Source organism: Lethenteron reissneri, chromosome 12 (assembly GCF_015708825.2).
Source record: "Lethenteron reissneri isolate LAM-NWPU_2019-01 chromosome 12, ASM1570882v1, whole genome shotgun sequence".
Lineage (NCBI taxonomy): Eukaryota > Metazoa > Chordata > Hyperoartia > Petromyzontiformes > Petromyzontidae > Lethenteron > Lethenteron reissneri.
The window spans coordinates 14,023-41,551 of NC_083790.1; the positions used below are offsets into that span (position 1 = coordinate 14,023).

Here is a 27,529-nt window from a genome sequence, read left to right on the forward strand (position 1 = left end):
TGGTGGGAGGGGGTGGAGGGGGTGGTGGGAGGGGATGGAGGGGGTGGTGGGAGGGGATGGAGGGGGCGGTGGGAGGGGATGGAGGGGGGGTGGTGGGAGGCGATGGAGGGGGTGGTGGGAGGGGATGGAGGGGGTGGTGGGAGGGGGTGGAGGGGGCGGTGGGAGGGGATGGAGGGGGTGGTGGGAGGGGATGGAGGGGGCGGTGGGAGGGGGTGGAGGGGGCGACGGGGGCACCGCTCACGGCTTCGCGGATCTCGCAGCGGAAGACGTGGATGCGGAAGAACTCGGCGCGGCACTGGCTCTCGGTGAAGGCGAAGCAGTCGCTCTCGCCGGTGCCATCGTGGCCGCGGGCACAGAACAGGATCTTGTAGATGGGGAAGCTGGAGATCTCCACGCCCGTGTGCGGGTCCAGCAGCCTGCGGTGCCGCACGTGGAACAAACATCCCCTGTGTACCCTTAACAGACCATTGGGGCAAGTGCTGTTAGCGAGTAGCACCTTCTTGATTCTTTCGGTAAAGTCACGTAGAATGGAAATAATAAAATAATAAAAATAAAACATAATAAAATAATTCTCACGACGTTTCGGCCACAACGCAAGTATCCGTCCTCAGGTGGAGAACAGGTCTGTCGAGGAGACAGAGTCTGAATGACAAGCCGCAGGCTTGGAGCGACTATTTAAGCTGGGATGGAGGGGCGAAGAGCGCCTTGACAAAAGGATTTGCATATCAAGAGGAATTTAGCATATTTATGGGAAATGCAGATTTATGGGAAATACAGAGTAGCACCTGTGAGGGCCGGCACGGCACACGAGGGGGTGGGTGGCCCAGGACCGTATCAGGTAATCTTTCCTGATATTGGCCATGAGCGGGAATTGAAACTCAAGTCGCCAGGTTCATAGCGCAGCGTGCTCACCATTGCACCAAGCTCTCCATGCAGCACACACCCACATGCAGCACACACACACACACGCAGCACACGCGCAGCACATGCACACCGGCACGCAATTTAAAATGCAACTTTGGCTCCAAACTTCGAGAGGCGGACTCATCAATCACTGACGAAACACGGACCACAGAGACGGAGGTGGCAGCAGAGTAGGGACGGTGGGCGACAGGAAACAGGTGAGACGAGAGTTGTTATCGCGAGGTGGTGGGGTGAGAGCGGTGGAGTGGAGCGTTGGGATCGTGCGAGGAGCCGAGTGAGGTGATGGCGACGAAGAGGTGGCGAGGAGGTGGATGGGTAGAGAGGGAGGCACAGAGATCCTGAGAGGGAGGGAGGGTTGGGAGGGGAGGGCCCACCTGACGGAGCCCTCGGCCGTGTTGGGGACGCACAGCGTCACATCGATGGGCACCTGGCACTGCTCGCGGAGCAGCGCCATCATGCGCAGCGCCTCCGTCTCACTGCGTGGGGCGTTCACCGACGCCGAGCCCAGGTACGTGAGCTTGCTGAACTGCACGTTCTCCTCCTCCTTGCCTGGCCACCCACACACACACTCACTCAATCGCTGCCATCACACTCTCACAGTGGAACTACACTATCTCACTGGAACCGCACACTCAGTGAAACCACACACACACACGAAGAATAATCACGGAAAGCACAATCTAGTTCCGTACACACTTACCAGCGTAGCACTTACGAGAACCAAACACCATCAACACCTGCTCGCGAGCACCACAATCACCCAACCGAGGCGAGTGACACGGTGAGTGTGGTGTGGGTACCTCCAGCCCCCAGCTGCCAGGGGTCAATGTCGGGGGTGGTGGGGGTCGCCACAGGGCTGACCATCGGGGTGCTGGTCTCGCTCTCCACCTCCTCCATCAAATCTGCTCCCACCCTCTCCGCCTCCCTCTCCACCTCCACCTCATCGCCTCCCCCTCCTCCGCCCGACGCCCCGTCCCCCTGGCCGCTGGGCGCCAGCTCCAGGGAGCCGCCGGCCTCGCGGGGCGAGGAGTCCGTGGCGTCGCTGAGCACCTCGGCCAGCACCTGCCTGAGCTGCTGCTCACTGCCATTGCCCACGATCTGCCACGACAGAGACAAAGATCCCCACGTGATGCATTTAACGCACCGTTGGGGCTGTTGGCGAGGACCTGTGAAGGCCGGCACAGCACACGAGAAGGGCGGTGTGACCAGCATGACGCCTGGCCGCCTTTGTCTCCCTAATGGTGATATTCACACGCCGCACCAGGTACTTATTTATGGCTGAGTCGACCTAGGGGAGGGCCAGGACCAGTTCAGATAGTCGTCACTGGTGTTGGAAGCCATGTGCGGAAATAGAACTCGGGTCGTCAAATTCGTAGCGCAGCGCAATAACCACAACACAAATTTCCCCTGTATAGCCATAATAGGCTGTCGGGACAAGTGCTGTCTTTGTGTGTCTCTCTCTCTGCACGTGTGTCTGCCTATGCTGTTCCCGTGTCTGTGTTCATCATTCAGTCTTGCCTGATGACGGTTGCTTGTTTTGCAACCGAAACGTCGTTTTCTATTATTTGATTTTATTTTCTACGTGACTTTACCGAAGGAACCAAACAGTAAGTTTACTCCACACAACAGCCACAACCGCCGCAGCATCCATCGCTCATCGCCACCATGCGCCGCTAGCGCCGACCCCGTTGCCTGCGCCCGGCTGGGTGCCGTGGTCGCGTCCCACCTTGAGGGCTGGGCGCTCCGTGTCGTCGGCCTGCCCGGACGCCACCACCACGTACTCGTCGCTGTTCAGCGTCGACAGGGACTCCGAGGACCCATCCGCCCTGCGCGTCGAGCCGGGCTCCTCCATGGCAACTGCGTCTCCCTGGCAACCGTCCTCACTGCCACGGTCGACAGCGCAGAGGTGAGTGTGACAGCATGACTTGGTGTGTAACACAACCACCACAACTTAGCGTACAACTCTGTGTGTGTACCACGACTACCTCCACAACCCAGTGTGGACAGAGGTGAGTGTGACAGCACAACAACGACTCCGTGTACCACAATCACAACTTCGTGTGTACACCTTAGTCTATTGCCAGAGCCCAATGTGTACAACCATTACAACTCAGCGTGTACCGCCACCCAGCCAGTACCTCGACTCCTCTGCATGCCCCGCAATCACTCAGCGAGTGCCACACGTGGGAACGAGTGGCAGCAGCAGCAGCGTCAGGCTGTGGTTGTTGTGTTAATGTCATTGCGAGTGTGTTGGTTGTTGTTGTTGTGTTAATGCTGCTGCTGCGTGTTGACAATGTTGTTGTGTTAATGTCATTGCGAGTGTGTTGGTTGTTGTTGTGTTAAGTGTAATATTGGTGATGCTAACATTGTTCATGCTGCTCGTGTAGTGTTCATGCTGCTCGTGTAGTGTTCATGCTGTTTGTGTAGTGTTCATGCTGCTCGTGTAGTGTTCATGCTTCTCGTGTAGTGTTCATGCTGTTTGTGTAGTGTTCATGCTGCTCGTGTAGTGTTCATGCTGCTCGTGTAGTGTTCATGCTGTTTGTGTTGTGTTCATGCTGCTCGTGTAGTGTTCATGCTGTTTGTGTAGTGTTCATGCTGTTCGTGTAGTGTTCATGCTGCTCGTGTAGTGTTCATGCTGCTCGTGTAGTGTTCATGCTGCTCGTGTTGTGTTCATGCTGCTCGTGTTGTGTTCATGCTGCTCGTGTAGTGTTCATGCTTCTCGTGTTGTGTTCATGCTGCTCGTGTTGTGTTCATGCTGCTCGTGTTGTGTTCATGCTGCTCGTGTAGTGTTCATGCTTCTCGTGTTGTGTTCATGCTGCTCGTGTTGTGTTCATGCTGCTCGTGTTGTGTTCATGCTGCTCGTGTAGTGTTCATGCTTCTCGTGTTGTGTTCATGCTACTCGTGTAGTGTTCATGCTGCTCGTGTTGTGTTCATGCTACTCGTGTAGTGTTCATGCTGCTCGTGTTGTGTTCATGCTTCTCGTGTTGTGTTCATGCTGCTCGTGTTGTGTTCATGCTACTCGTGTAGTGTTCATGCTGCTCGTGTAGTGTTCATGCTGCTCGTGTTGTGTTCATGCTGCTCGTGTTGTGTTCATGCTGCTCGTGTAGTGTTCATGCTACTCGTGTAGTGTTCATGCTGCTCGTGTAGTGTTCATGCTGCTCGTGTTGTGTTCATGCTGCTCGTGTTGTGTTCATGCTACTCGTGTAGTGTTCATGCTGCTCGTGTAGTGTTCATGCTGCTCGTGTTGTGTTCATGCTGCTCGTGTTGTGTTCATGCTTCTCGTGTTGTGTTCATGCTGCTCGTGTAGTGTTCATGCTGCTCGTGTTGTGTTCATGCTGCTCGTGTAGTGTTCATGCTGCTCGTGTTGTGTTCATGCTACTCGTGTAGTGTTCATGCTTCTCGTGTTGTGTTCATGCTTCTCGTGTTGTGTTCATGCTGCTCGTGTTGTGTTCATGCTACTCGTGTAGTGTTCATGCTGCTCGTGTAGTGTTCATGCTGCTCGTGTTGTGTTCATGCTGCTCGTGTTGTGTTCATGCTGCTCGTGTAGTGTTCATGCTTCTCGTGTTGTGTTCATGCTGCTCGTGTTGTGTTCATGCTTCTCGTGTAGTGTTCATGCTGCTCGTGTTGTGTTCATGCTACTCGTGTAGTGTTCATGCTGCTCGTGTTGTGTTCATGCTGCTCGTGTTGTGTTCATGCTGCTCGTGTTGTGTTCATGCTGCTCGTGTTGTGTTCATGCTTCTCGTGTTGTGTTCATGCTGCTCGTGTTGTGTTCATGCTGCTCGTGTTGTGTTCATGCTGCTCGTGTTGTGTTCATGCTGCTCGTGTAGTGTTCATGCTTCTCGTGTTGTGTTCATGCTTCTCGTGTTGTGTTCATGCTGCTCGTGTTGTGTTCATGCTGCTCGTGTAGTGTTCATGCTTCTCGTGTTGTGTTCATGCTGCTCGTGTTGTGTTCATGCTGCTCGTGTTGTGTTCATGCTGCTCGTGTAGTGTTCATGCTGCTCGTGTTGTGTTCATGCTGCTCGTGTTGTGTTCATGCTGCTCGTGTAGTGTTCATGCTGCTCGTGTTGTGTTCATGCTACTCGTGTTGTGTTCATGCTGCTCGTGTAGTGTTCATGCTGCTCGTGTTGTGTTCATGCTGCTCGTGTTGTGTTCATGCTGCTCGTGTTGTGTTCATGCTACTCGTGTAGTGTTCATGCTGCTCGTGTTGTGTTCATGCTGCTCGTGTTGTGTTCATGCTGCTCGTGTAGTGTTCATGCTACTCGTGTAGTGTTCATGCTGCTCGTGTTGTGTTCATGCTGCTCGTGTTGTGTTCATGCTGCTCGTGTAGTGTTCATGCTGCTCGTGTTGTGTTCATGCTACTCGTGTTGTGTTCATGCTACTCGTGTAGTGTTCATGCTACTCGTGTTGTGTTCATGCTACTCGTGTAGTGTTCATGCTACTCGTGTTGTGTTCATGCTACTCGTGTTGTGTTCATGCTACTCGTGTTGTGTTCATGCTACTCGTGTTGTGTTCATGCTGCTCGTGTAGTGTTCATGCTACTCGTGTAGTGTTCATGCTGCTCGTGTTGTGTTCATGCTGCTCGTGTAGTGTTCATGCTGCTCGTGTTGTGTTCATGCTACTCGTGTTGTGTTCATGCTGCTCGTGTTGTGTTCATGCTGCTCGTGTTGTGTTCATGCTGCTCGTGTAGTGTTCATGCTGCTCGTGTAGTGTTCATGCTGCTCGTGTTGTGTTCATGCTGCTCGTGTTGTGTTCATGCTACTCGTGTAGTGTTCATGCTGCTCGTGTAGTGTTCATGCTGCTCGTGTTGTGTTCATGCTGCTCGTGTTGTGTTCATGCTGCTCGTGTTGTGTTCATGCTGCTCGTGTTGTGTTCATGCTGCTCGTGTTGTGTTCATGCTGCTCGTGTTGTGTTCATGCTGCTCGTGTTGTGTTCATGCTGCTCGTGTTGTGTTCATGCTTCTCGTGTAGTGTTCATGCTGCTCGTGTTGTGTTAATGCTGCTCGTGTGGTGTTCATGCTGCTCGTGTTGTGTTCATGCTGCTCGTGTTGTGTTCATGCTGCTCGTGTTGTGTTCATGCTGCTCGTGTTGTGTTCATGCTGCTCGTGTTGTGTTCATGCTGCTCGTGTTGTGTTCATGCTGCTCGTGTTGTGTTCATGCTACTCGTGTTGTGTTCATGCTTCTCGTGTAGTGTTCATGCTTCTCGTGTAGTGTTCATGCTGCTCGTGTTGTGTTCATGCTGCTCGTGTGGTGTTCATGCTGCTCGTGTTGTGTTCATGCTACTCGTGTTGTGTTCATGCTGCTCGTGTTGTGTTCATGCTGCTCGTGTAGTGTTCATGCTGCTCGTGTTGTGTTCATGCTGCTCGTGTTGTGTTCATGCTACTCGTGTTGTGTTCATGCTGCTCGTGTTGTGTTCATGCTACTCGTGTTGTGTTCATGCTGCTCGTGTAGTGTTCATGCTGCTCGTGTAGTGTTCATGCTGCTCGTGTAGTGTTCATGCTGCTCGTGTTGTGTTCATGCTACTCGTGTAGTGTTCATGCTGCTCGTGTAGTGTTCATGCTGCTCGTGTTGTGTTCATGCTGCTCGTGTTGTGTTCATGCTGCTCGTGTTGTGTTCATGCTGCTCGTGTTGTGTTCATGCTGCTCGTGTTGTGTTCATGCTGCTCGTGTTGTGTTCATGCTGCTCGTGTTGTGTTCATGCTGCTCGTGTTGTGTTCATGCTTCTCGTGTAGTGTTCATGCTGCTCGTGTTGTGTTCATGCTACTCGTGTGGTGTTCATGCTGCTCGTGTTGTGTTCATGCTACTCGTGTTGTGTTCATGCTGCTCGTGTTGTGTTCATGCTGCTCGTGTTGTGTTCATGCTGCTCGTGTTGTGTTCATGCTGCTCGTGTTGTGTTCATGCTGCTCGTGTTGTGTTCATGCTACTCGTGTTGTGTTCATGCTTCTCGTGTAGTGTTCATGCTTCTCGTGTAGTGTTCATGCTTCTCGTGTAGTGTTCATGCTGCTCGTGTTGTGTTCATGCTACTCGTGTGGTGTTCATGCTGCTCGTGTTGTGTTCATGCTACTCGTGTTGTGTTCATGCTGCTCGTGTTGTGTTCATGCTGCTCGTGTAGTGTTCATGCTGCTCGTGTTGTGTTCATGCTGCTCGTGTTGTGTTCATGCTACTCGTGTTGTGTTCATGCTGCTCGTGTTGTGTTCATGCTACTCGTGTTGTGTTCATGCTGCTCGTGTAGTGTTCATGCTGCTCGTGTTGTGTTCATGCTACTCGTGTTGTGTTCATGCTGCTCGTGTTGTGTTCATGCTGCTCGTGTTGTGTTCATGCTGCTCGTGTTGTGTTCATGCTGCTCGTGTTGTGTTCATGCTACTCGTGTTGTGTTCATGCTGCTCGTGTTGTGTTCATGCTGCTCGTGTTGTGTTCATGCTACTCGTGTAGTGTTCATGCTGCTCGTGTTGTGTTCATGCTACTCGTGTAGTGTTCATGCTGCTCGTGTAGTGTTCATGCTGCTCGTGTAGTGTTCATGCTTCTCGTGTTGTGTTCATGCTGCTCGTGTAGTGTTCATGCTGCTCGTGTAGTGTTCATGCTGCTCGTGTAGTGTTCATGCTGCTCGTGTAGTGTTCATGCTGCTCGTGTAGTGTTCATGCTGCTCGTGTAGTGTTCATGCTGCTCGTGTAGTGTTCATGCTGCTCGTGTAGTGTTCATGCTTCTCGTGTTGTGTTCATGCTGCTCGTGTAGTGTTCATGCTGCTCGTGTAGTGTTCATGCTTCTCGTGTTGTGTTCATGCTGCTCGTGTAGTGTTCATGCTGCTCGTGTAGTGTTCATGCTGCTCGTGTAGTGTTCATGCTGCTCGTGTAGTGTTCATGCTGCTCGTGTAGTGTTCATGCTGGGTAGGTTCATGCTGCTCGTGTAGTGTTCATGCTGCTCGTGTAGTGTTCATGCTGCTCGTGTAGTGTTCATGCTGCTCGTGTAGTGTTCATGCTGCTCGTGTAGTGTTCATGCTGCTCGTGTAGTGTTCATGCTGCTCGTGTAGTGTTCATGCTGCTCGTGTAGTGTTCATGCTGCTCGTGTAGTGTTCATGCTGCTCGTGTAGTGTTCATGCTGCTCGTGTAGTGTTCATGCTGCTCGTGTTGTGTTCATGCTGCTCGTGTAGTGTTCATGCTGCTCGTGTTGTGTTCATGCTGCTCGTGTAGTGTTCATGCTGCTCGTGTAGTGTTCATGCTGCTCGTGTGTGTTCATGCTGCTCGTGTAGTGTTCATGCTGCTCGTGTAGTGTTCATGCTGCTCGTGTAGTGTTCATGCTGCTCGTGTAGTGTTCATGCTGCTCGTGTAGTGTTCATGCTGCTCGTGTTGTGTTCATGCTGCTCGTGTTGTGTTCATGCTGCTCGTGTTGTGTTCATGCTGCTCGTGTTGTGTTCATGCTTCTCGTGTAGTGTTCATGCTGCTCGTGTAGTGTTCATGCTGCTCGTGTAGTGTTCATGCTGCTCGTGTTGTGTTCATGCTTCTCGTGTAGTGTTCATGCTGCTCGTGTTGTGTTCATGCTGCTCGTGTAGTGTTCATGCTGCTCGTGTAGTGTTCATGCTGCTCGTGTTGTGTTCATGCTGCTCGTGTAGTGTTCATGCTGCTCGTGTTGTGTTCATGCTACTCGTGTGGTGTTCATGCTGCTCGTGTAGTGTTCATGCTGCTCGTGTTGTGTTCATGCTGCTCGTGTTGTGTTCATGCTGCTCGTGTAGTGTTCATGCTTCTCGTGTAGTGTTCATGCTGCTCGTGTTGTGTTCATGCTTCTCGTGTAGTGTTCATGCTGCTCGTGTTGTGTTCATGCTACTCGTGTTGTGTTCATGCTGCTCGTGTAGTGTTCATGCTGCTCGTGTAGTGTTCATGCTACTCGTGTAGTGTTCATGCTACTCGTGTTGTGTTCATGCTGCTCGTGTTGTGTTCATGCTACTCGTGTTGTGTTCATGCTACTCGTGTTGTTCATGCTGCTCGTGTTGTGTTCATGCTGCTCGTGTTGTGTTCATGCTGCTCGTGTTGTGTTCATGCTGCTCGTGTTGTGTTCATGCTACTCGTGTTGTGTTCATGCTGCTCGTGTTGTGTTCATGCTGCTCGTGTAGTGTTCATGCTGCTCGTGTTGTGTTCATGCTACTCGTGTTGTGTTCATGCTACTCGTGTTGTGTTCATGCTGCTCGTGTAGTGTTCATGCTTCTCGTGTTGTGTTCATGCTACTCGTGTAGTGTTCATGCTACTCGTGTAGTGTTCATGCTGTTTGTGTTATTGCGGGACTCTATTCTGTGGTGGTTGTTGTTGTTGTTGATGCTGTTGCTGCCATTGTCCCTTTAAATGAGACCCCAACTCCCTCCACTTCTGCGGCCGAGCGAGGGGAGCCAGGGAGGCAGAGGGGGTGACAGATCCCCGACTCCCTACCCCCCTAAACCCACCCCCTCGATCCACAGGGTCCCCTACCCCCCTCGAGCCCCTCATCCCCTTTCAGGGGGGACACTCAGCCCTCGGTCCCGGGGCCGGGCTCCGTCGTGGGGCCTTGGCCCCTCGCGGAGCTCCGTGGGGCGGCCTGCGCGTGGAGACGGAGCGAGGGAATCGCAACGCGTCTCGGCCCCTGCCCCCCCCCTCCCCCCGCAGCTCCCCGCTGCTCCCCGCTCCGCCTCTGGGCAAGATCGCGTCGCCATGGGGGTCCCGCTCGGGGTCTCGTCGCTCGGACCTCGCCACCGGAGCGCGGTTCTGTTCGCGAGGCGGAGCGGGGCGAGGAGGCGCTGGGTGGGTGGCGGGGTCCGGGCGGGTCCCCCGAGGGGTCCGTGCGGGCGGGTCCCCCGAGGGGTCCCCGTCTACCTGCGCGGCGCTGCTGCTGGTGGCGGCGGTGGCGGCCGAGTCCTGGTCCCGGGTCCCAGGTCCCGAGGCCGCGCTCCTGCACAGCCAAGTTTTACTTCCGAGGCGCATGCGCAGTGCGCGCCAAGATTCTTGGGTTTCTATGGGAGAGGGATTCTTGGGTTTCTATGGGAGAGGGATTCTTGGGTTTCTATGGGAGAGGGATTCTTGGGTTTCTATGGGAGAGAGATTCTTGGGTTTCTGTGGGAGAGGGATTCTTGGGTTTCTATGGGAGAGGGATTCTTGGGTTTCTATGGGAGAGGGATTCTTGGGTTTCTATGGGAGAGAGATTCTTGGGTTTCTGTGGGAGAGGGATTCTTGGGTTTCTATGGGAGAGGGATTCTTGGGTTTCTATGGGAGAGGGATTCTTGGGTTTCTGTGGGAGAGGGATTCTTGGGTTTCTATGGGAGAGGGATTCTTGGGTTTCTGTGGGAGAGGGATTCTTGGGTTTCTATGGGAGAGAGATTCTTGGGTTTCTGTGGGAGAGGGATTCTTGGGTTTCTATGGGAGAGGGATTCTTGGGTTTCTATGGGAGAGGGATTCTTGGGTTTCTGTGGGAGAGGGATTCTTGGGTTTCTGTGTGAGAGGGATTCTTGGGTTTCTGTGGGAGAGGGATTCTTGGGTTTCTATGGGAGAGGGATTCTTGGGTTTCTGTGGGAGAGGGATTCTTGGGTTTCTGTGGGAGAGGGATTCTTGGGTTTCTGTGGGAGAGGGATTCTTGGGTTTCTATGGGAGAGGGATTCTTGGGTTTCTGTGGGAGAGAGATTCTTGGGTTTCTATGGGAGAGGGATTCTTGGGTTTCTATGGGAGAGGGATTCTTGGGTTTCTGTGGGAGAGAGATTCTTGGGTTTCTATGGGAGAGAGATTCTTGGGTTTCTGTGGGAGAGGGATTCTTGGGTTTCTATGGGAGAGGGATTCTTGGGTTTCTATGGGAGAGGGATTCTTGGGTTTCTATGGGAGAGAGATTCTTGGGTTTCTGTGGGAGAGGGATTCTTGGGTTTCTGTGGGAGAGGGATTCTTGGGTTTCTATGGGAGAGAGATTCTTGGGTTTCTGTGGGAGAGGGATTCTTGGGTTTCTATGGGAGAGGGATTCTTGGGTTTCTATGGGAGAGAGATTCTTGGGTTTCTGTGGGAGAGGGATTCTTGGGTTTCTATGGGAGAGAGATTCTTGGGTTTCTGTGGGAGAGGGATTCTTGGGTTTCTATGGGAGAGGGATTCTTGGGTTTCTGTGGGAGAGGGATTCTTGGGTTTCTGTGGGAGAGGGATTCTTGGGTTTCTGTGGGAGAGGGATTCTTGGGTTTCTGTGGGAGAGGGATTCTTGGGTTTCTGTGGGAGAGAGATTCTTGGGTTTCTATGGGAGAGGGATTCTTGGGTTTCTATGGGAGAGGGATTCTTGGGTTTCTGTGGGAGAGAGATTCTTGGGTTTCTATGGGAGAGGGATTCTTGGGTTTCTGTGGGAGAGGGATTCTTGGGTTTCTGTGGGAGAGGGATTCTTGGGTTTCTGTGGGAGAGAGATTCTTGGGTTTCTATGGGAGAGGGATTCTTGGGTTTCTATGGGAGAGGGATTCTTGGGTTTCTGTGGGAGAGAGATTCTTGGGTTTCTATGGGAGAGGGATTCTTGGGTTTCTGTGGGAGAGGGATTCTTGGGTTTCTATGGGAGAGGGATTCTTGGGTTTCTGTGGGAGAGAGATTCTTGGGTTTCTGTGGGAGAGAGATTCTTGGGTTTCTATGGGAGAGGGATTCTTGGGTTTCTGTGGGAGAGGGATTCTTGGGTTTCTATGGGAGAGGGATTCTTGGGTTTCTGTGGGAGAGGGATTCTTGGGTTTCTGTGTGAGAGGGATTCTTGGGTTTCTATGGGAGAGGGATTCTTGGGTTTCTGTGGGAGAGGGATTCTTGGGTTTCTGTGTAGTAGTCCCGGGTGTTAAAACACTTTTCTGTAATTTCTCTACATTTCTTGATTTGCTGCGATATGGGTAGAAGCTCATCCTCACCAGGTGAAGCTTCCCGCCTCCTCCACAGCAGCAGTTCACTCAGTTTTCACAAAACAGACACTGCCACAAACTGGTTCCACTTCATACAATCGCCTTTAATAATTCACAACCGACATATACATATTTATTTAAGTTAGCGTTCTCAATCATTTGCTAGTACACTCTACAGCGCGACGTTAAGTACCGTTTAAACAGCTCACAGGAGCCAGGATAGTGCTGGGATGGGCGGCCACCTTGCAAGCAGGTTGCTCTAGGCCAGGGGTCGGCAACCAAAATAACAAGAAGAGCCATTTCTTTCCAATTCGGTACAAAATTCAGTATTTCAAGAGCCGCAATGCATCTGAGTACATACTGTACATACGTACTCATCGTCAAGAAGCAGCCCGTAAAGAGCCGCATGCGGCTCCAGAGCCGTAGGTTGCCGACCCCTGCTCTAGGCTGCTGCGGGGCTACATGCAGCGAAATCCGTTGTACGCTACTTATTCTGCTCCCCGCCTTCAACTCACACTGCCCAGCGACACACGGTATGTCACCTTTTCCACTGGAGACCATACCTGGACATATTTTTCAGTCAACACTAGGTGGATTATTAAAAAATGTGCAGTTTACTACAATAACGTTTCAACACATCGCCAGATCTCGGTCCAATTAAATTCCTACCACCCGTACACAAGTGTCAATTCCTGGACTGTCTTGTGGATGTATACCACGAGATATGCCGCACAGCAGAGCGGACAGGTCGACGTCATGATGCCGCGTCACAGTAGAATGCACATCAATAAATGCCCGTGTGACACGACCAGGTGTGGGGGCCGGTCCCTCAGCCACGGGAGACTGGGGGCTTGTGTCGCAGGTATTTAGGAGCAGGTGAATGCTATTGGGTGCCTCATGTATGAGCTCGAACAAGCATGGTTCTGTCAGCCAAGGGCGAGGGTGTTCTGAGAGTGGCGTGCAGGGTGCAAGTGCAGGGTGCAAGCGCAGGGTGCCTTGGGACAGTGGCGCGCACAGCGCATGGGCAAGGTGTGTGCAGTGTGCTGTGGCTGGGCGTCGTGAGAGAGTGGTGTGCGGGTGTTGTGCCGGCTGCAAGATGGGCGCTATAGCAACAAGCTCCGGTCCTTAGTTGGCGTCGTAGCCGTAGTGAAAGGAGGAGGAGGCGGTGGCGCCCTCGTCGGCACGGTAACCGTACGCCGTCGTGGGTCGTGCAGGCATTCCCAGGCCGTCCAGCATCAAACTACACACAGGGCCGATCGTTACCACCGAGCACTGCCAATGTACACAACTCACTTGTCAAGAAACACGACTGCATGCCACCAATGAACTCACCTGCTGGCAGAGTCCCCATTGGGAAGTCGGTAGTCTTCCAGGTAGGAGGGGCTCACCACGCCGTCTGGGGCCAGCAACCCATCTGACGCGCACGCCACAACACAGAAATGCCACAACACACACCAGTCCATACAACACACACCAGTCCATACTTACCAATCATACACACCACAAACGTGCTGCATTTACAAAGACCCCAGTGTACCCTTAACAGACTATTGGGGTAAGTGCTGCGAGTGAGCGCCTTTTAATGCCGGTGCGACTCACAAGGAGGTTGTGTGGCTAACATCACACCCGGCTGCTTTTGTCTCCCCAGTGCCAATGTTTACACGCAGAACCAGGTACACATTTGAGGCCAAGTTTACCTTGGGGAGGTCCAGGACCTAACAGAATGTAGAAGACCGCGCTAGAATCGCCATGGTGCAAGCCCTGACAACTCACCGCACTGCAGGTTGCGTGTGCACGTGGCCGCACGCCGGTCGGGCTGCGTGCGGGAGGGCGGCACTCACCTGTGGAGTAGAGGAGCGGCGCCCGGTCGTACAGGTAGGGCTCCATGGGGGTGTCTCCGTAGGGGAAGCCCTCTCCGTCATCCCCCTGCTGGTTCTCCACCATCTCCAGCCACTGAGAGTTGTGCCACCGGAACTTCTCGCTCTGGATCTTGCGCGCCCACGACTCGTCGTATTCCTGAGCACGCGGCACGACCGGGGGTTAGTTTACGGAAGTGAGTGAGAGAGGGAGTGAATAAGTGAGCGAGTGAATGAGTGAGCGAGTGAATAAGTGAGCGAGTTAATGAGTGAGCGAGCGAGCGAGTGAATGAGTGAGCGAGCGGTCGGTCGATCGGTCGGTGCGACGCTCACTGCGATGATGTCCAGGGTGCTGTCGCACACTTTTCGGATCTCCGCGTTCTTGTCGTGCATCAGGTCGATGAGGTACGCCGGCGCCTCTGGTGGAATACCACCGTCAAGGAGCCACACTCGCCCGCCCACCCGCCCGTCCGCCCACCTGCCCGCCCGCCTGCCCGCCCACCTACCCACCCACCCACCATCAACATGCTGGTGTGCCGTCCCACGGACCGAGCGTGGAGCAACAATCACCGCCTTGCTCATTGCCCACAGCAAGCGGAGGAAATTGATGGTATGAATAACAAACGTACTAAATTATTATTATTATTTAAAGGCAGTGAGCAGGAGCAGTGTGCAATGATGAAGCAGAATTGTTTCCAAGGATACGCGTCTCCTTGACGATAACATCTCGAGTGGCCTGGTGGAAGATCATCTGGTGGAAGACGTAAATGATCTGGCACACCATCTCATCGTCCTCTTGCTTGGCTGCACCAACACACACGGGAACCACCACCAACATCACCGCCACAGCACAAACCATCACATCCACCATCACCACATCACAAACTATCATCATCTCCATCATAGCACAAAGCACCACAACCACCATCAACATTACAACCATCACGACAAAAAGCATCGCTCCCTTGTTAGTCTTTTATCCCTACTACTACTATGGTCATTATTCTCATGAACTCCACACGTTAGCACCTCTGCTAATGTCAGGGCATCGTTATACTAGATTGACTTTTCCTGCTGTCCCTACTGGCTACAACCATGTTGTAGGACACAAGATTTCTCTCTCATTTCCTCACACTTCTGAACTGGACTCCTGACTGATCATCTGCTTATGTATCAAATTTCTTATATTCTTCACAGCATCGCATAGAACTAGGACCCATATCTAAGACAGAGGATCCGCAGTTCACCAGCAATGGTTCAAGTGAGCCCGACTCTGATGATCAGAAAATAAATGTCTAAACCGATCCAGAATTTTGCTTGCGTCAAAACCAATGCTGCCGAAATGATGCAACTCCCAAAAGGCTGCGTGGCTGATGGAATGCGTAAGAAATACTTTAAAAACATTCACGGGGAAGGACAGACACGGAGAGGAAGGCAGCGAGTTGCCCGCTAAATTATATCATCACCGTTGAGGAGGTCGATAAGCAGAGGGACGATGCCGGCCTTGGCGAGCAGAGTGGCGCACGCGTCGTCCGTGGCCAGGGTTCCCGTCAGGATCACGGCCTCCAGCACCATGTCGTCCTCCGCGCCGCCGCCTGCGACGCAACGGCACCGTCTCACACCGCGTCGGCGCCCTCATCACATTAGCTACCGCCGATCTACCGTGCTAGCATGACGTGGGTAATGTCCAAGTACTGTAAAGAACATCGGAAATCAACATTGGGCGTGGTGTTGGCCACCCACCCCCACCCCCCCCTCTGTGTGCCGTTCCGGCTCAAATAAAGCGCTCACTGACAGCACCTGCCGCAGCAGTCTATCAGAGGCTATGTAGGTGACCTTTGTCTCTGTGCTCTACCGGGCCGCAGCTTCTCGTGTAGGAAGGGCAGCAGCTGGTACTCGGTGGCGAGCAGCTCGAAGTCCAGGTCCGGGATGGTCAGGTTGGCCAGGGTCCCCACCACCTCCAGCACGAACTCCTCTTCCCCGTTGGAGCGCACCTGCCCCGCCAGGTCCCCCACAAAGTCCTGCGCGACATCAATCGTCCGTGCCGGCACGGCACTCACTAAAGCGATTCCTTCGCAAGGTGCAGATATGGTCACAATCCACAAATATATACCCCAACGAGCAACACACGTGGATTTTGATTCACTCTCAGAGAGCCAGAGGAAGAGAATGAAAGAGAGAATTATTCAAAGGCACGGGAAACCATACATGGTAAAGGCATCAGGCAGAACCGGAGTTACCAACAGTTGCCTTTACTCTTTGACCCGACACTGGAATGTTTGGCCAACTCCATCAACAAGCTTTTACAGATGTGGGAGAAAAGGAGTGCCTGGAGAAAACTTATACATGCTTGGGGGCATGTAACATTTGTTTATGGTTAGGGCGAATTTACACCAAGGCCATTTAACTATATTTTAATAAGAACACGTAAAAAGGTTACAGCATATTTGTGATATGCGGAGGGCCAATGCCTGAAAATTCGACTACTTTATAAACATTTTGTGTTCTGTTTGAGGCCAGAGTTACTCACGAACGTGTTGAATACAATGAGTGTGCGCTGGCGAGCCACGTGACGTCACACGTCTGTGTACAGACGTCGCATTGCATCTTGACGTCATAACATCTGTACATGTGACCACGAATTAGCATCTCTTGCCTCCAGCTCTCTTGTTCATCTCTCCACCTCACTAATCCGTATCTCTCTTCGTCTCGGTGAACCATGTCTGTCAGCTGGGGCTAAGCTTGGCAGGCCATTCCAAGAGCCTTCCCAGGTCACATTTGCACCACACGCCACACACTGAAGGACCCGGGGCTTCGGGCCACAGAGATGAGCACTGCCGCATCCTCACTTGAGAGGGAATTCACTGTGACTTTAGCATTTGTTGTTACGATTCCGCTTGTCTACCCAGGAGTCACAAGACTCGTTTCCGCAGTAGTGGGCGATGCTGCTGCTGCTGTGCGTGATCCCAATTGAGTGATTTGCTGGTAATCTTTCAGCACTGGGATGTTTTGGCCAACAACAGTTACACTGTGTGTGTTTTCTAACTGTGGGAGGAAACCAGGAAAGCTGAAGAAAGCCCATGCAGAGCAGGGGGAGAATATACAAACTCCAGACAGAAAGGCACCCGAATCGAACCCAGAAATTATCGCTGTGAGGTGCGAGTGTCGCCACTGTGCCACCCTGCTGTCCCAAAGAATACGTGACAGCCAAGCCTTTTTGAGTGGGACAATGGAGTAAGCAGGAGAGATGCAGCTGATGATAGTAGTCATTGTTTAACGATGAGGATTGATTATTGATTAACAAAGAAACTGATAAAGTCCATGACCCTGCCCCCAGAGTCTGAACTCCCTCCCCACTGTCCCGGTCCGTAAGGGGGCTGCGCGTACCAGGAAGATGTGCTTGGTGGGCCCATCGTGCTGTGAGATGTTACGAATCATCTTCATCAGCATGGGGTCCCTGAACTTCAGCGCCCTCTTCATCAGCATCTTCAGGCCATTCCCTGTGAGATACGGATCACCGCCATCATTAAGCAAAAATCAGAACAATAACAGCATCTTTTGTTGATGCAGGGACGTCTCGTTGAGTCTCAAGACTCAATGGGAGGGTCTTGCCAGGTTTTCGCAGTAGGGGATGATATTGCTGCTTGTGTAATCCCAATTTAGTAATTTGCAGGCAACCTATTCAGTATCGAGATGTTTGGTGAATACCGATCAGATTACACACACAAACTCCTCTCACACACTTACTCACACTCTGTAGAACGTGGGGAGAACATACACACTCCATAGAGAAACACGCCCAAGTTGGGAATCGAACCCAGGGCCTTCTTGCTTTGTGGCACAGGTTTCCAACACTGCGCTGCCTCCCTGTGTGGCCTGACTTTGCTGCTGCGTGTGGGGGCGTGGAGCTGGCCCCTGGTCGTCGGGTCCGCCTCACCCTCGCAGATGAGCTGTGCGTTCCTCTTGTTGGCCGCGATGTTGATGCAGAGCGAGATGAGCTCCCTGTCCACGCGCTCCTCCGCGAAGTCGTACAGCATCTTCATCAGCTGCACGGACACATCGAGAGACAGAGAATCCGTTACGCTGGTGGCCATGCACCTGGTGGCTATGCACCTGGCCTGTCGTCCACTACTGCGGAGGCAGCATGGGTTGGTGGATCACACGAATATTGAGGAACTCTTCCCATGGGCCGAGAGGAAGTGGCCATACCCTGTCTCACCAGGATGCAGTATGGCAAAAATGTGGCCCTCATCTGTTTTGACTGTGTGGTAGCAGTGAGTTACAAGTCGACATTATTATTAACATTGTTACATGAGGGCTTACAGCAAACCTGCAGCATCTACCGTAACAACATAGAGTGGGGCTGACCTCACGCTGCAGTGGTCACGAGCTAGAGGAGAGCCAAGCAAATCCCGTCCGCAAGCGGCGCAGCAGAGAGCAAGAGGGGAAGAGGCCGGGAGCGCGGCGGCACCTGCGGGACGCAGCCCGTGAAGGAGAAGGTGGCCTTGGTGCGGTCGTCGATGCTCAGGTGGTACAGCAGACGCAGCACGGTCTGCCGGTGAGTCTCGCTGCCTGCAGTCAAAACACCACAGCCACGGTAAATCCACTGCTGGATGAAGGCCTCCTCCCCAAGCCCGCCGCATTGATTGAAAACTCTCTCCCTTTTAGGTTCATTGCTGTGCAGCCTTTCAGTCTGCAGCACACGCTGGACAGTCAGCCTGAACGTTGCGGTGGTGAACTCTACCAGTCTGCCTGACACACAGGAAGATCAACTAGGAAATTAGGAACAGTGTGAGGACTCTCGTGGAAATGGGCAGCCACACCGATCAGGTCGGAGAGCTTGGGTAGGAGTCCGGCCTGCACCATCTTGGCCCGCAGGCCGCTGTCGAAGGAGAGGTTGAAGAGCAGACGCAGTGTGATGTTGAGGAGGTCCTCGTGAGCGCACGGCACCAGTCGCGTCAGCTTCTCCACCACGCCTAGCTCGGCCTAGTGCAGCACAACACATTTTTGATAGCACGACGTCCTGCTGCCCGCCACGTAGCCCCGCACATGCCGGCGGTCGCCCATCCAAGCACTACAAGGCCCAACCCCGACACGACCAAATCACCCGGAGTAGCACCCTATCTCGGTAGTGGCCAAACATACCAACATAGGGCCACAGAGCTTGGGCAATGGTTGGCGCCGGTTCTGGCTGCCTTCACCACTTGGCTGTGGTTTCCTGTGCCACCGAATCATCCTTTCATACTCTCTGTCTCGGAGACAAACGTCCCGTTTGTCCCTCCCCGCCCCCGCCACGAACACACTCCCGGGCTCCCCCTAAATCCGTTGTTGGCCTCACCATGTCGTTCTTGTTTTCGATGAAGATGCTGAGCTTCTTGAGGAAGGAGCAGAGGATGACGAGCAGCTCCGGATTGTCCCGGTCGAGCGCCCGCACCAGCATGTGGACGATGTTCTTGTTGCGCATCTTCAGCTCTGTGCGGGTGTCCTCCGCCAGGTTTAGCAGCAAATAGAATCCAACTGCAGTGGTCACGGGCGGCCACGCACCATCACACACCGTCACGCACCATCACACACCATCACGCGACATCACGCACCATCACGCGTGCAGTCACGCACCGTCACACACCGTCACACGACATCACGCACCGTCACACATGCAGTCACACACCACTACGCACATTCTTGTGGCGAGTCCGGGTATGGCTCCTCCCCGACGCCCACAGGAAGGCAGTTTCACAATATTCGAGCGGTGATCCACCAACCCTCGACTCCACAGTGCTGTGTTACAGGCCACGTGCGTAGCCACCACCGCCCGGCTACCATTTGCCTTGTCTGCGCTCCCTCTTTTGTTCCATCTCGTTTGATCAATAAGCCCCCGCACCTGATTAGCACGCTTGGCTACATACGGTGTGAAAGAAGTTCAACATACATTTGACGCTTGGCCTAGGTATCCCCCCTTGTGGTCGCTCGCGTGCGTACTCTCTCCTGTTGTTCCTTTACTGTTCTCCCACCCGTAATTAGCCCTTATGGGCGCCAGTCGGCGCACTGCCTCTACACGTACATACATCTATAATGTTCATGTAATTATCATACATTATAAACCATTAATTATCACCCATGTGATTCGGTGCCATGTGACGAGAGCAGGGAGATTGATTTTGGCTCAATTTGGTCGACGGAATCGCTTACTCGTTACGTGCCCAGTCTCCGGCATCCACCCACCGCGCAACTGCCACTCATCCACGCGGTGGGGAGTGGGGACACACGTGACGGGGTGGGGACGGTGTACCCCTGAGCAGCTGCTCCTGCTTGGCCACCAGCCCCTGGTACTTTTTCAGGTTCTTCTCGTAGTCCTTCCTCAGCGAGTCGTTCTCCGGGTCGTCCTCGGGTGGACGAGACGTTAAGGTCAACACGGTGCAACGGTGCCCCCTTGGAGGAGGATTCTCGCTCGGCTGAAGCCACCGCTCTCACTCGGCAGGGAGGAGTGGGACACGAGTTCCAGCCCCCTCATGTCAATCTGCCCAGTGATTCACTCTACAGCTACAACTTCAGCAGTATTGATTCAATACAAGCAAACTTTGAAACGGTTTTGACAATCAGTGTCTCATCAGTCAGTCGAGTTTGCTTGATACAATGCTGGTGCAGTTCCAGATGTTATAGGCAACAACCCTCTCTGAGATATGGGTCCTAGTTTAACACAAAATTCTATTATAGACACAATTATGAATCACACAGTTGTGGAGAATATAAATAATCAGGCAACACGCCTCTTTCACACATCCGTCCCTTCACATAAAACAAGCTAAAGTATACCATTGGTACCTCATTTGCCAGTAAAAAAAAACATGATAATTGGTTTTACCCTTTACCCTTTTATCTGGCAAGAAAACTGACACCTGAGACTAGGCTCTAAGGAAAGCTGTCTCGGGTGTGGACCAATCAACTTCAAGGATAGTGCATTCATTATCAGAGTTATGTTTTTTGTTTGCATTATGACTGCAGGTATTGTGGTCTATGCAACCATGACTCCTCGTAAAAAAGGTGTCAGTTTTGTTGCCAGATAGAAGGGTAAAAAAAACAATTATCAAGCTAAAGTATGTTGTACACATCCCATCAGCCATACGGTCTTCTAGGAGAGCACATAAATGTTTCACGTGGAAAATCCCTTGATCCTGGATCCATAAATGATGTGAGAGAGACGTAATAATTAAGAGTCATTGGGAATCCTCCACCACTCAACAACAAAAACGTACTCTGATAATAAATGCATTGTTCTTGAAACTCAGAGACAGCTTTCTTTTGAGCCGCATCTCAAACGGTGTTAGACCAGAAGACGCCAAAAGGCATAGCCTTTTGTTTGCATTCTGACCACAAGCATTGTGGCTAATGCAGACATAATTCCTTGTAAAAGGTTTCAGTTTGGTGTTTTGACATCGTAGCACCTGTTTTGTTGCCAGAAAAAAGGGGAAAAACCTATTGTCATATTTTGGTACTGGCAAAGGAGATCCTATCATATATATTTTGCCAGATCAATTACGTGGTCTAACTCAAAATTTTGTAATGAATCATAACGGTGGCTGTGAACGCCTGCTACATGTTAAATGGGACATCTCGCTTGCAAGGGTGTCCAGCGCGTTCACCAACATACGCGTGGCGAGTTGACGTGCACGCACACACGCACACACGCACACACGCATCTCGGGAGCCACATCCCGATGCGTGGCGAGAGGCAGTGATCCCCGGCGCAAGGATATCCACTTTGCGCTTCTTGTTGAGCTCCTCGTTCCAAAGGTGGAAGCGCTTGAGCTCGTGGTCGATGATGGTCATGCAGAGCGCTCCGATCTTGTAGTGAGTGATGAGTCCGTGGAACTGGGAAAAGCTGAGACAACAAATCCAAAGATCCCCATATAGCCTTAACAGACTGTTGGGGCAAGTGCTATCCACAAGCACCTGTGAAGGCCGGCACGGGACACGAGGGGGCGGTGTGGCCAACACCAACCCCGGCCGCCTTTGTCTCCCGAGTGGCAAAGTTTACACATTGCACCAAGTACTCATTTGAGATTGAGTTTACCTACGGGAAGCTCAGGACTGGTTCAGATAGTCGTCGTCGGTGTTGGTGGCCGTGAGCGGGTATCGAACTCAGATGGTCGGGTTCGTAGCGCAGCGTGCTAACCACTAAAACGCTGCCTCTCCACAGGCTCTGGTTACACACACGCAGCATTTACATTCAAACTAGGAAGGAGTTTTGCTTTATATTATTTCGAAAGAGCAGTTATTCAAATGTGTCACTAACACTGCATTGGATAGAGGCATGGACGTGTGATCGCTCTGTGTGATGTGGAGGAAGGGGGTGGGGGGCGCAGGTTGGTTGTAACCGACCTGGAGAAGCAGAAGAAGATGTAGACGATGTTGGTGGAGAGCTCCACGCTCCTCTTCCAGTCCTCTCGCAGCACGCGAGCCAGCGCGCCCAGCGCCGTCTCTGCCGTGAGCAGCCACGAGTGAGCACAGGTCAGAACAAAGACAGAGAGACGGGGGGCAGAGATACGCAGAGACACGAGCGGAGACACGGAGACAGGGGCAGAGCCACAGCCAGGTGAGTTGGGTGAGCTACGTGAGTTGGGTGAGTCAGGTGAGTTGGGTGAGTCAGGTGAGTTGGGTGAGTCAGGTGAGTTGGGTGAGTCAGGTGAGTTGGGTGAGTCAGGTGAGTTGGGTGAGTCAGGTGAGTTGGGTGAGTCAGGTGAGTTGGGTGAGTCAGGTGAGTTGTTGGGCGAGCTACGTGAGTTGGGCGAGCTACGTGAGTTGGGCGAGTGGGGGCCGCACCGTTCTGCTGCAGCTCGTCCAGGTTGTCGGGGTTGCGTGCGAGCTGCAGGATGAGCGCCGAGCTGCGCACCTTCTCAGGGATGTCCTCGTACAGCAGCTCTACATACTGGTCCACCTCGTTCAGATTTGCCACCTCGTCCGTCTGGCCCGCAGGGGCACGTGCGCGGGAGAGTTTACAGTTATTGTTTCAAAGCAGGAAGGCCTCACTGATTCTCAAGACTTTTTCACGAGGGTCCTGCCAAGTTTTTGCAGTAGGGGGCGATGATTGTTACGTGTATTTTAATTGAGTAATATGCAGTATAACTTTAAAATATAATTCGGACCGTGACGTCACAGGACCTTGAACGTCTACTGTGAACCTTGCGGCACGCGCATGTTTTGGTGAAAACGCACTTAGTAATAACCAGGGCGGCCGCTCGATTCAAACGGTGAACCTCTGAGAAAGTGGCGAACGCGCTACCGCTGCACGAGTTGAATTGTGCACACGTGGGAAGTTATTCACGATTTCTGGAAATGATATGTGAATGTTTCTGGAATGAGGATAGACGTTGGGAGGATAATTCAGTACAACAATGTATTTTGCTGCACTGCCTCCTGCTGACGGCGTAGCCTCCCCAAGCCAGCGACCGTGCACATGCGTGTCAACGTGAGGCTAATGGAAAGAGTGACACGGGAAAGAACACACGTGATGGACAATACACACGAGACGGAACACATGGGCAGGCAGTACAAACAAGACAGAGAGTGCAAGCTGGATACAGAGAACACACAAGACAGACAATACAAGCGAGATCGACAAATTACGACAGGCAAAGCATGCGAGACCGGTGATACCCATGACACAGTACAAACGAGGTCAGACAACATATGAGACAGGCAATACAAACAACCAGTAATGGAGTTTTAATGCGACTTGTGAATCGTAACAATCCCTCAAATCGCCACGGAAACGAACCATTCCACAGTCACTCCACACGCTCACCTCGCTGCCTTCAAACGGTGGTGGGTCTTTGGGTTTGCTCGAAACCTTCTCCTTCTCTGAAGCGAAAAGAAACGATATCACAAAAAAACGATATAACGCGCCAATGCATTCCACCAGGGGTGGAGACCCGCGCCTTCATTTCACACCGCTTAGCACCTTCATTTTATATTGTCCATGGCTACATGAGGCCTACTGCTTCTAAACGTCACCGCAAATGATATATATATTCTTTACTGCAAGCATCTTAAAAAATATTTATAAAATTGAGTGTTTATATAGCAGCGTCACCTATGGAACTACATCACACACTGCTCTGCGTAATCCGCAACACACAGAGGCGCGTAAATTAAGATGTATTCAGCCAATGAATGATTAGTGTTTAAGTGTGAAAGGAAACTAGAGCATTAGGAGAAAACCGACGTGTGTGAGGGGGCAACGCATGATCCCATACAGACGTGACAGATTATACAAGTATTTGGCTGCTATAAATTTCCACATGATAAACTACTTGATTGAGCTATAATGTGTGGCCAGGTCGCTTCTGAAGGAGCTATACAGCTCAGTGGGCTTTACCTGGTTCAATAAAAAAGTTACATTTAGTTTATAGTTTCATTTAGGAGTCCAGATTTACTGGCGAGCTTGGGTATGGCACCACCTTGACGGCCACTAGTTGGGAGTTTGGCAACATTTGTGCGTAATCCAACAACGTTTGCCGCCTCCACAGTGCTGCAGTACAGACGCACGCCACAACTGCCCGGCAACTCGTCGAGTACTGGAGTAATATTCTACTGGAGTAATATTACTCTTTGGTTCTTTCGGTAAAGTCACGTAGGTAGAAGAAAGAATAATACGCTTCAAATCAAGATGGAGTAACATTTTCAAGCCAGCAGCAAGCACGGGCTTGATGTTAGCGCCTCGCTCAGTCGTTGAAAGGACCTCGTTATTCCTGGTTAAAAAGAGGTCAAAGGAGAAGAGGAGGAGGGGAAGAAGCGGAAGAAGGAAAAACAGAGCCAGCCCGAATCTTGCATCCCATCTGCGTGCGAGCGCGCTCACCTGCGGAGGAGACGTCGCGGCGGTTCTGCAGGTAGTACAGCAGCTGCTCCACCTCGGGCAGCCGCGCGGGTGGAATGAGGCGGCACTCCTCCAGCACCTTGCGTGCCAGCGTCGCCACGTCCGTGTTTGCGTTCAGGCTCTTCAGACGGATCCTGCGCGGGCAGGGAACGGGCGGAGGAGAAGCGGGGACCAAATATTCGACCGACTAGCACTCCTCTTCGCAGGGCATATACGGTGCGTGTTCTCCAGCGCAGCGCAACGTTTTGCACAGCCGCGTGTTGCACGGACAGGGAGAGCCAGCGAGCCAGACAGGGAGAGAGCCAGCGAGCCAGACAGGGAGCGAGAGCCAGCGAGCCAGACAGGGAGAGAGAGCCAGCGAGCCAGACAGGGAGCGAGAGCCAGCGAGCCAGACAGGGAGAGAGAGCCAGACAGGGAGAGACAGCCAGACAGGGAGAGACAGCCAGACAGGGAAAGAGAGCCAGCGAGCCAGACAGGGAGAGAGAGCCAGACAGGGAGAGACAGCCAGACAGGGAGAGAGAGCCAGCGAGCCAGACAGAGAGAGCCAGCGAGCCAGACAGGGAGAGAGCCAGCGAGCCAGACAGGGAGAGAGAGCCAGCGAGCCAGACAGGGAGAGAGAGCCAGCGAGCCAGACAGGGAGAGAGAGCCAGCGAGCCAGACAGAGAGAGCCAGCGAGCCAGACAGGGAGAGAGAGCCAGCGAGCCAGACAGGCAGAGAGAGCCAGACAAGGAGAGAGAGCCAGACAAGGAGAGAGAGCCAGACAGGGAGAGAGAGCCAGCGAGCCAGACAGGGAGAGAGAGCCAGACAGGGAGAGAGAGAGCCAGCGAGCCAGACAGGGAGAGAGAGCCAGCGAGCCAGACAGGCAGAGAGAGCCAGACAAGGAGAGAGAGCCAGACAAGGAGAGAGAGCCAGACAGGGAGAGAGAGCCAGCGAGCCAGACAGGAGAGAGAGCCAGCGAGCCAGACAGGGAGAGCCAGCGAGCCAGACAGGGAGAGAGAGCCAGCGAGCCAGACAGGGAGAGCCAGCGAGCCAGACAGGCAGAGAGAGCCAGACAGGGAGAGAGAGCCAGCGAGCCAGACAGGGAGAGAGAGCCAGCGAGCCAGACAGGGAGAGCCAGCGAGCCAGACAGGAAGAGAGAGCCAGACAGGGAGAGAGAGCCAGCGAGCCAGACAGGGAGAGAGAGCCAGACAGGGAGAGAGAACCAGCGAGCCAGACAGGGAGAGAGAGCCAGCGAGCCAGACAGGGAGAGAGAGCCAGCGAGCCAGAGAGGGAGAGAGAGCCAGCGAGCCAGACAGGGACTCACACTTTCTGACACTCCTTGCGCTCTCCCAGCATGGGGTCTCCCAACTCGCCCAGGATCGTGGCCTCCACCTCATAGTGCACGATCAGAGCCTTCTCCGTCGGGTGCACATCGATGTTTCCTCCCTTTATCTTCCTGCCGGTGTTGGTGAGGCGGGGGGGGAGCAGGGGGATCGAGGGAGGAGCAGGTTGAGAGAGAGGAGAGCGGAAAGAGAGACGGGAGAGAGGGGGGGGTAGAGAGTGAGGGCGGAGAGGGGTGGGAAAGGGGAGAGTGGGGAGAGCACATGACACATCATCGTAGGGATCAATCAATATCTTCTTCCCGAGCTATGCTGTAAACATATCTGCTGTACATTGTCAACTCCCTCCGCACAGCGCCCCCACCTCCGCGCCTTTGACAACAGAATATGCTCCGCATTGTTTTCAATCATTCTTGATCCACTGCTGGATGAAGGCCTCCATAATGCGTTGCCATCCCACTGTACAACGATCAGCAATAATTATGCTGAACTGAATCTCTCGGGTTCCTGGTGGGGTTACAAACTGCCCTTCGCTACGCCTCAGGTAGCAACCCCATTGTTGTAGAGCTCATCATTCTCTATACTCACTTGCTTTCACCAACCCGCACTGACCAGCGTGGTGAAGTATGGTCAAATAACCCCCACGCCCCGTAAGGCGTTGGGGACTCGCTGTACTGGGGAAGGCCGTCATTCAGCAGTGTATTGACAAAGGGCTGTGTACATGGACGTGAGGTATGACAAACTGCTGCTAACCGAGGCATAGCCCCTCGGTATCTGTGGCCCGTAGTACAGCACCATTGCCAATCCACTGCTGGATGAGGGCCCACCACCACTCCGCGCGCGGCTTGACGCTTCACGACCTTGGTCGGTCGTGGCCGTTGCGGCGTTTGCATGAACACGAACTATATACACGCAACGTGTACAGTCACGATTTCAAATTAGCTTGATGTATTATTCGAAATAAAGCAATGGCCGTGCACGACACGAAATACAACGCCGTGCTCATTAAAATAAACTAAAAATAAATCAAAAAAATATCTACGGGGCCGGCCCCCTTGCCAACGGACCACCGCTCCGGCCTACGAGGGGGCGCCTCTCGGGGCAGGGCGCTTAGGCGAGACCGAGGCTCCCGGTCGGGCCTGGCGGCCGGCTCGCGTACCGCTTGAGATATCGCGCGTCCTCGGCCTGCATCTTGTCGCGGCTGTTGTTGTTGTCGCGGCTGTTGTTGTTGTCGCGGCTGTTGTTGTTGTCGCGGCTGTTGTTGTTGTCGCGGCTGTTGTTGTTGTCGCGGCTGTTGTTGTTGTCGCGGCTGTTGTTGTCGCAGTGCGCCTCGCAGAGGGACGCGGGGAGAGTGGAGGGGCCACCGCGCGCCGTCGCTAGGGCCGCTGAGCAAGGCCCCTCCCGCCTCCTCCTCTGGCTCCGCCCGTGTTTCCATGGCGACGCCTGGCGCCCTCCCCCCTCCCGATTATAAGACGCACCGGAAAGTAAGACGCATCCCGATGTCGCGCCTGCGGTCAATACAAAAAGTGTAGGCATCTGCGTCAACGCACACACCTACCGGATTATAAGACGCAGCGAGAGGTATTGCTGTCGTCTTAACCGGATTATAAGACGCAGCGAGAGGTATTGCTGTTGTCTTATCCGGATTATAAGACGCAGCGAGAGGTATTGCTGTTGTCTTATCGGGATTATAAGACGCAGCGAGAGGTA

At 53.0% G+C, this 27,529-nt stretch overlaps 2 protein-coding genes across 3 annotated transcripts; both read right to left on the bottom strand.

Annotated features, from left to right (window-relative positions):
• Window positions 1–234: 234 nt before the first annotated feature.
• Window positions 235–9,877, bottom strand: LOC133341629 (rab GTPase-activating protein 1-like; the record flags this gene model as incomplete). Its single annotated transcript, XM_061550222.1, has 5 exons — window positions 9,754–9,877; window positions 2,651–2,807; window positions 1,725–2,022; window positions 1,299–1,473; window positions 235–416 (listed from the first exon to the last, which is right to left on the bottom strand). Coding segments are annotated over exons 2-5 (781 nt in total), but the record flags the coding sequence as incomplete, so codon positions are not given.
• Window positions 9,878–11,851: 1,974 nt separating this feature from the next.
• On the bottom strand, window positions 11,852–27,218 carry LOC133341678 (kinesin-associated protein 3-like). Of its 2 annotated transcripts, XM_061550270.1 has the most exons (21): window positions 27,084–27,187; window positions 26,979–27,011; window positions 25,804–25,935; window positions 24,483–24,634; window positions 23,430–23,485; window positions 22,448–22,589; window positions 22,007–22,106; window positions 21,382–21,506; window positions 19,917–20,015; window positions 18,966–19,144; window positions 18,451–18,613; window positions 18,099–18,199; window positions 17,565–17,673; window positions 17,015–17,127; window positions 15,483–15,648; window positions 15,094–15,222; window positions 14,333–14,431; window positions 13,961–14,046; window positions 13,613–13,787; window positions 13,104–13,185; window positions 11,852–13,011 (listed from the first exon to the last, which is right to left on the bottom strand). In XM_061550270.1, exons 2-21 carry the CDS (start codon window positions 27,008–27,010, stop codon window positions 12,897–12,899), a joined length of 2,355 nt encoding a protein of 784 aa, XP_061406254.1. In that variant the 5' UTR covers window position 27,011; window positions 27,084–27,187; the 3' UTR covers window positions 11,852–12,896. The 2 variants fall into 2 exon arrangements, with proteins under 2 accessions (XP_061406254.1, XP_061406253.1); XM_061550269.1 differs by having other exon boundaries at window positions 26,979–27,218.
• Window positions 27,219–27,529: the final 311 nt, after the last annotated feature.

Coding starts and splice junctions, on each gene's coding strand:
- LOC133341678 (XM_061550269.1), bottom strand. CDS start 27,010: ATGCAGGCCGAGGACGCGCGATATCTCAAGCG. Junction 22,590..23,429: donor CACCGTTTGAAGGCAGCGAG/GTGAGCGTGTGG, acceptor CCTGCGGGCCAG/ACGGACGAGGTGGCAAATCT. Junction 13,012..13,103: donor AATGGGGACTCTGCCAGCAG/GTGAGTTCATTG, acceptor CCCTGTGTGTAG/TTTGATGCTGGACGGCCTGG.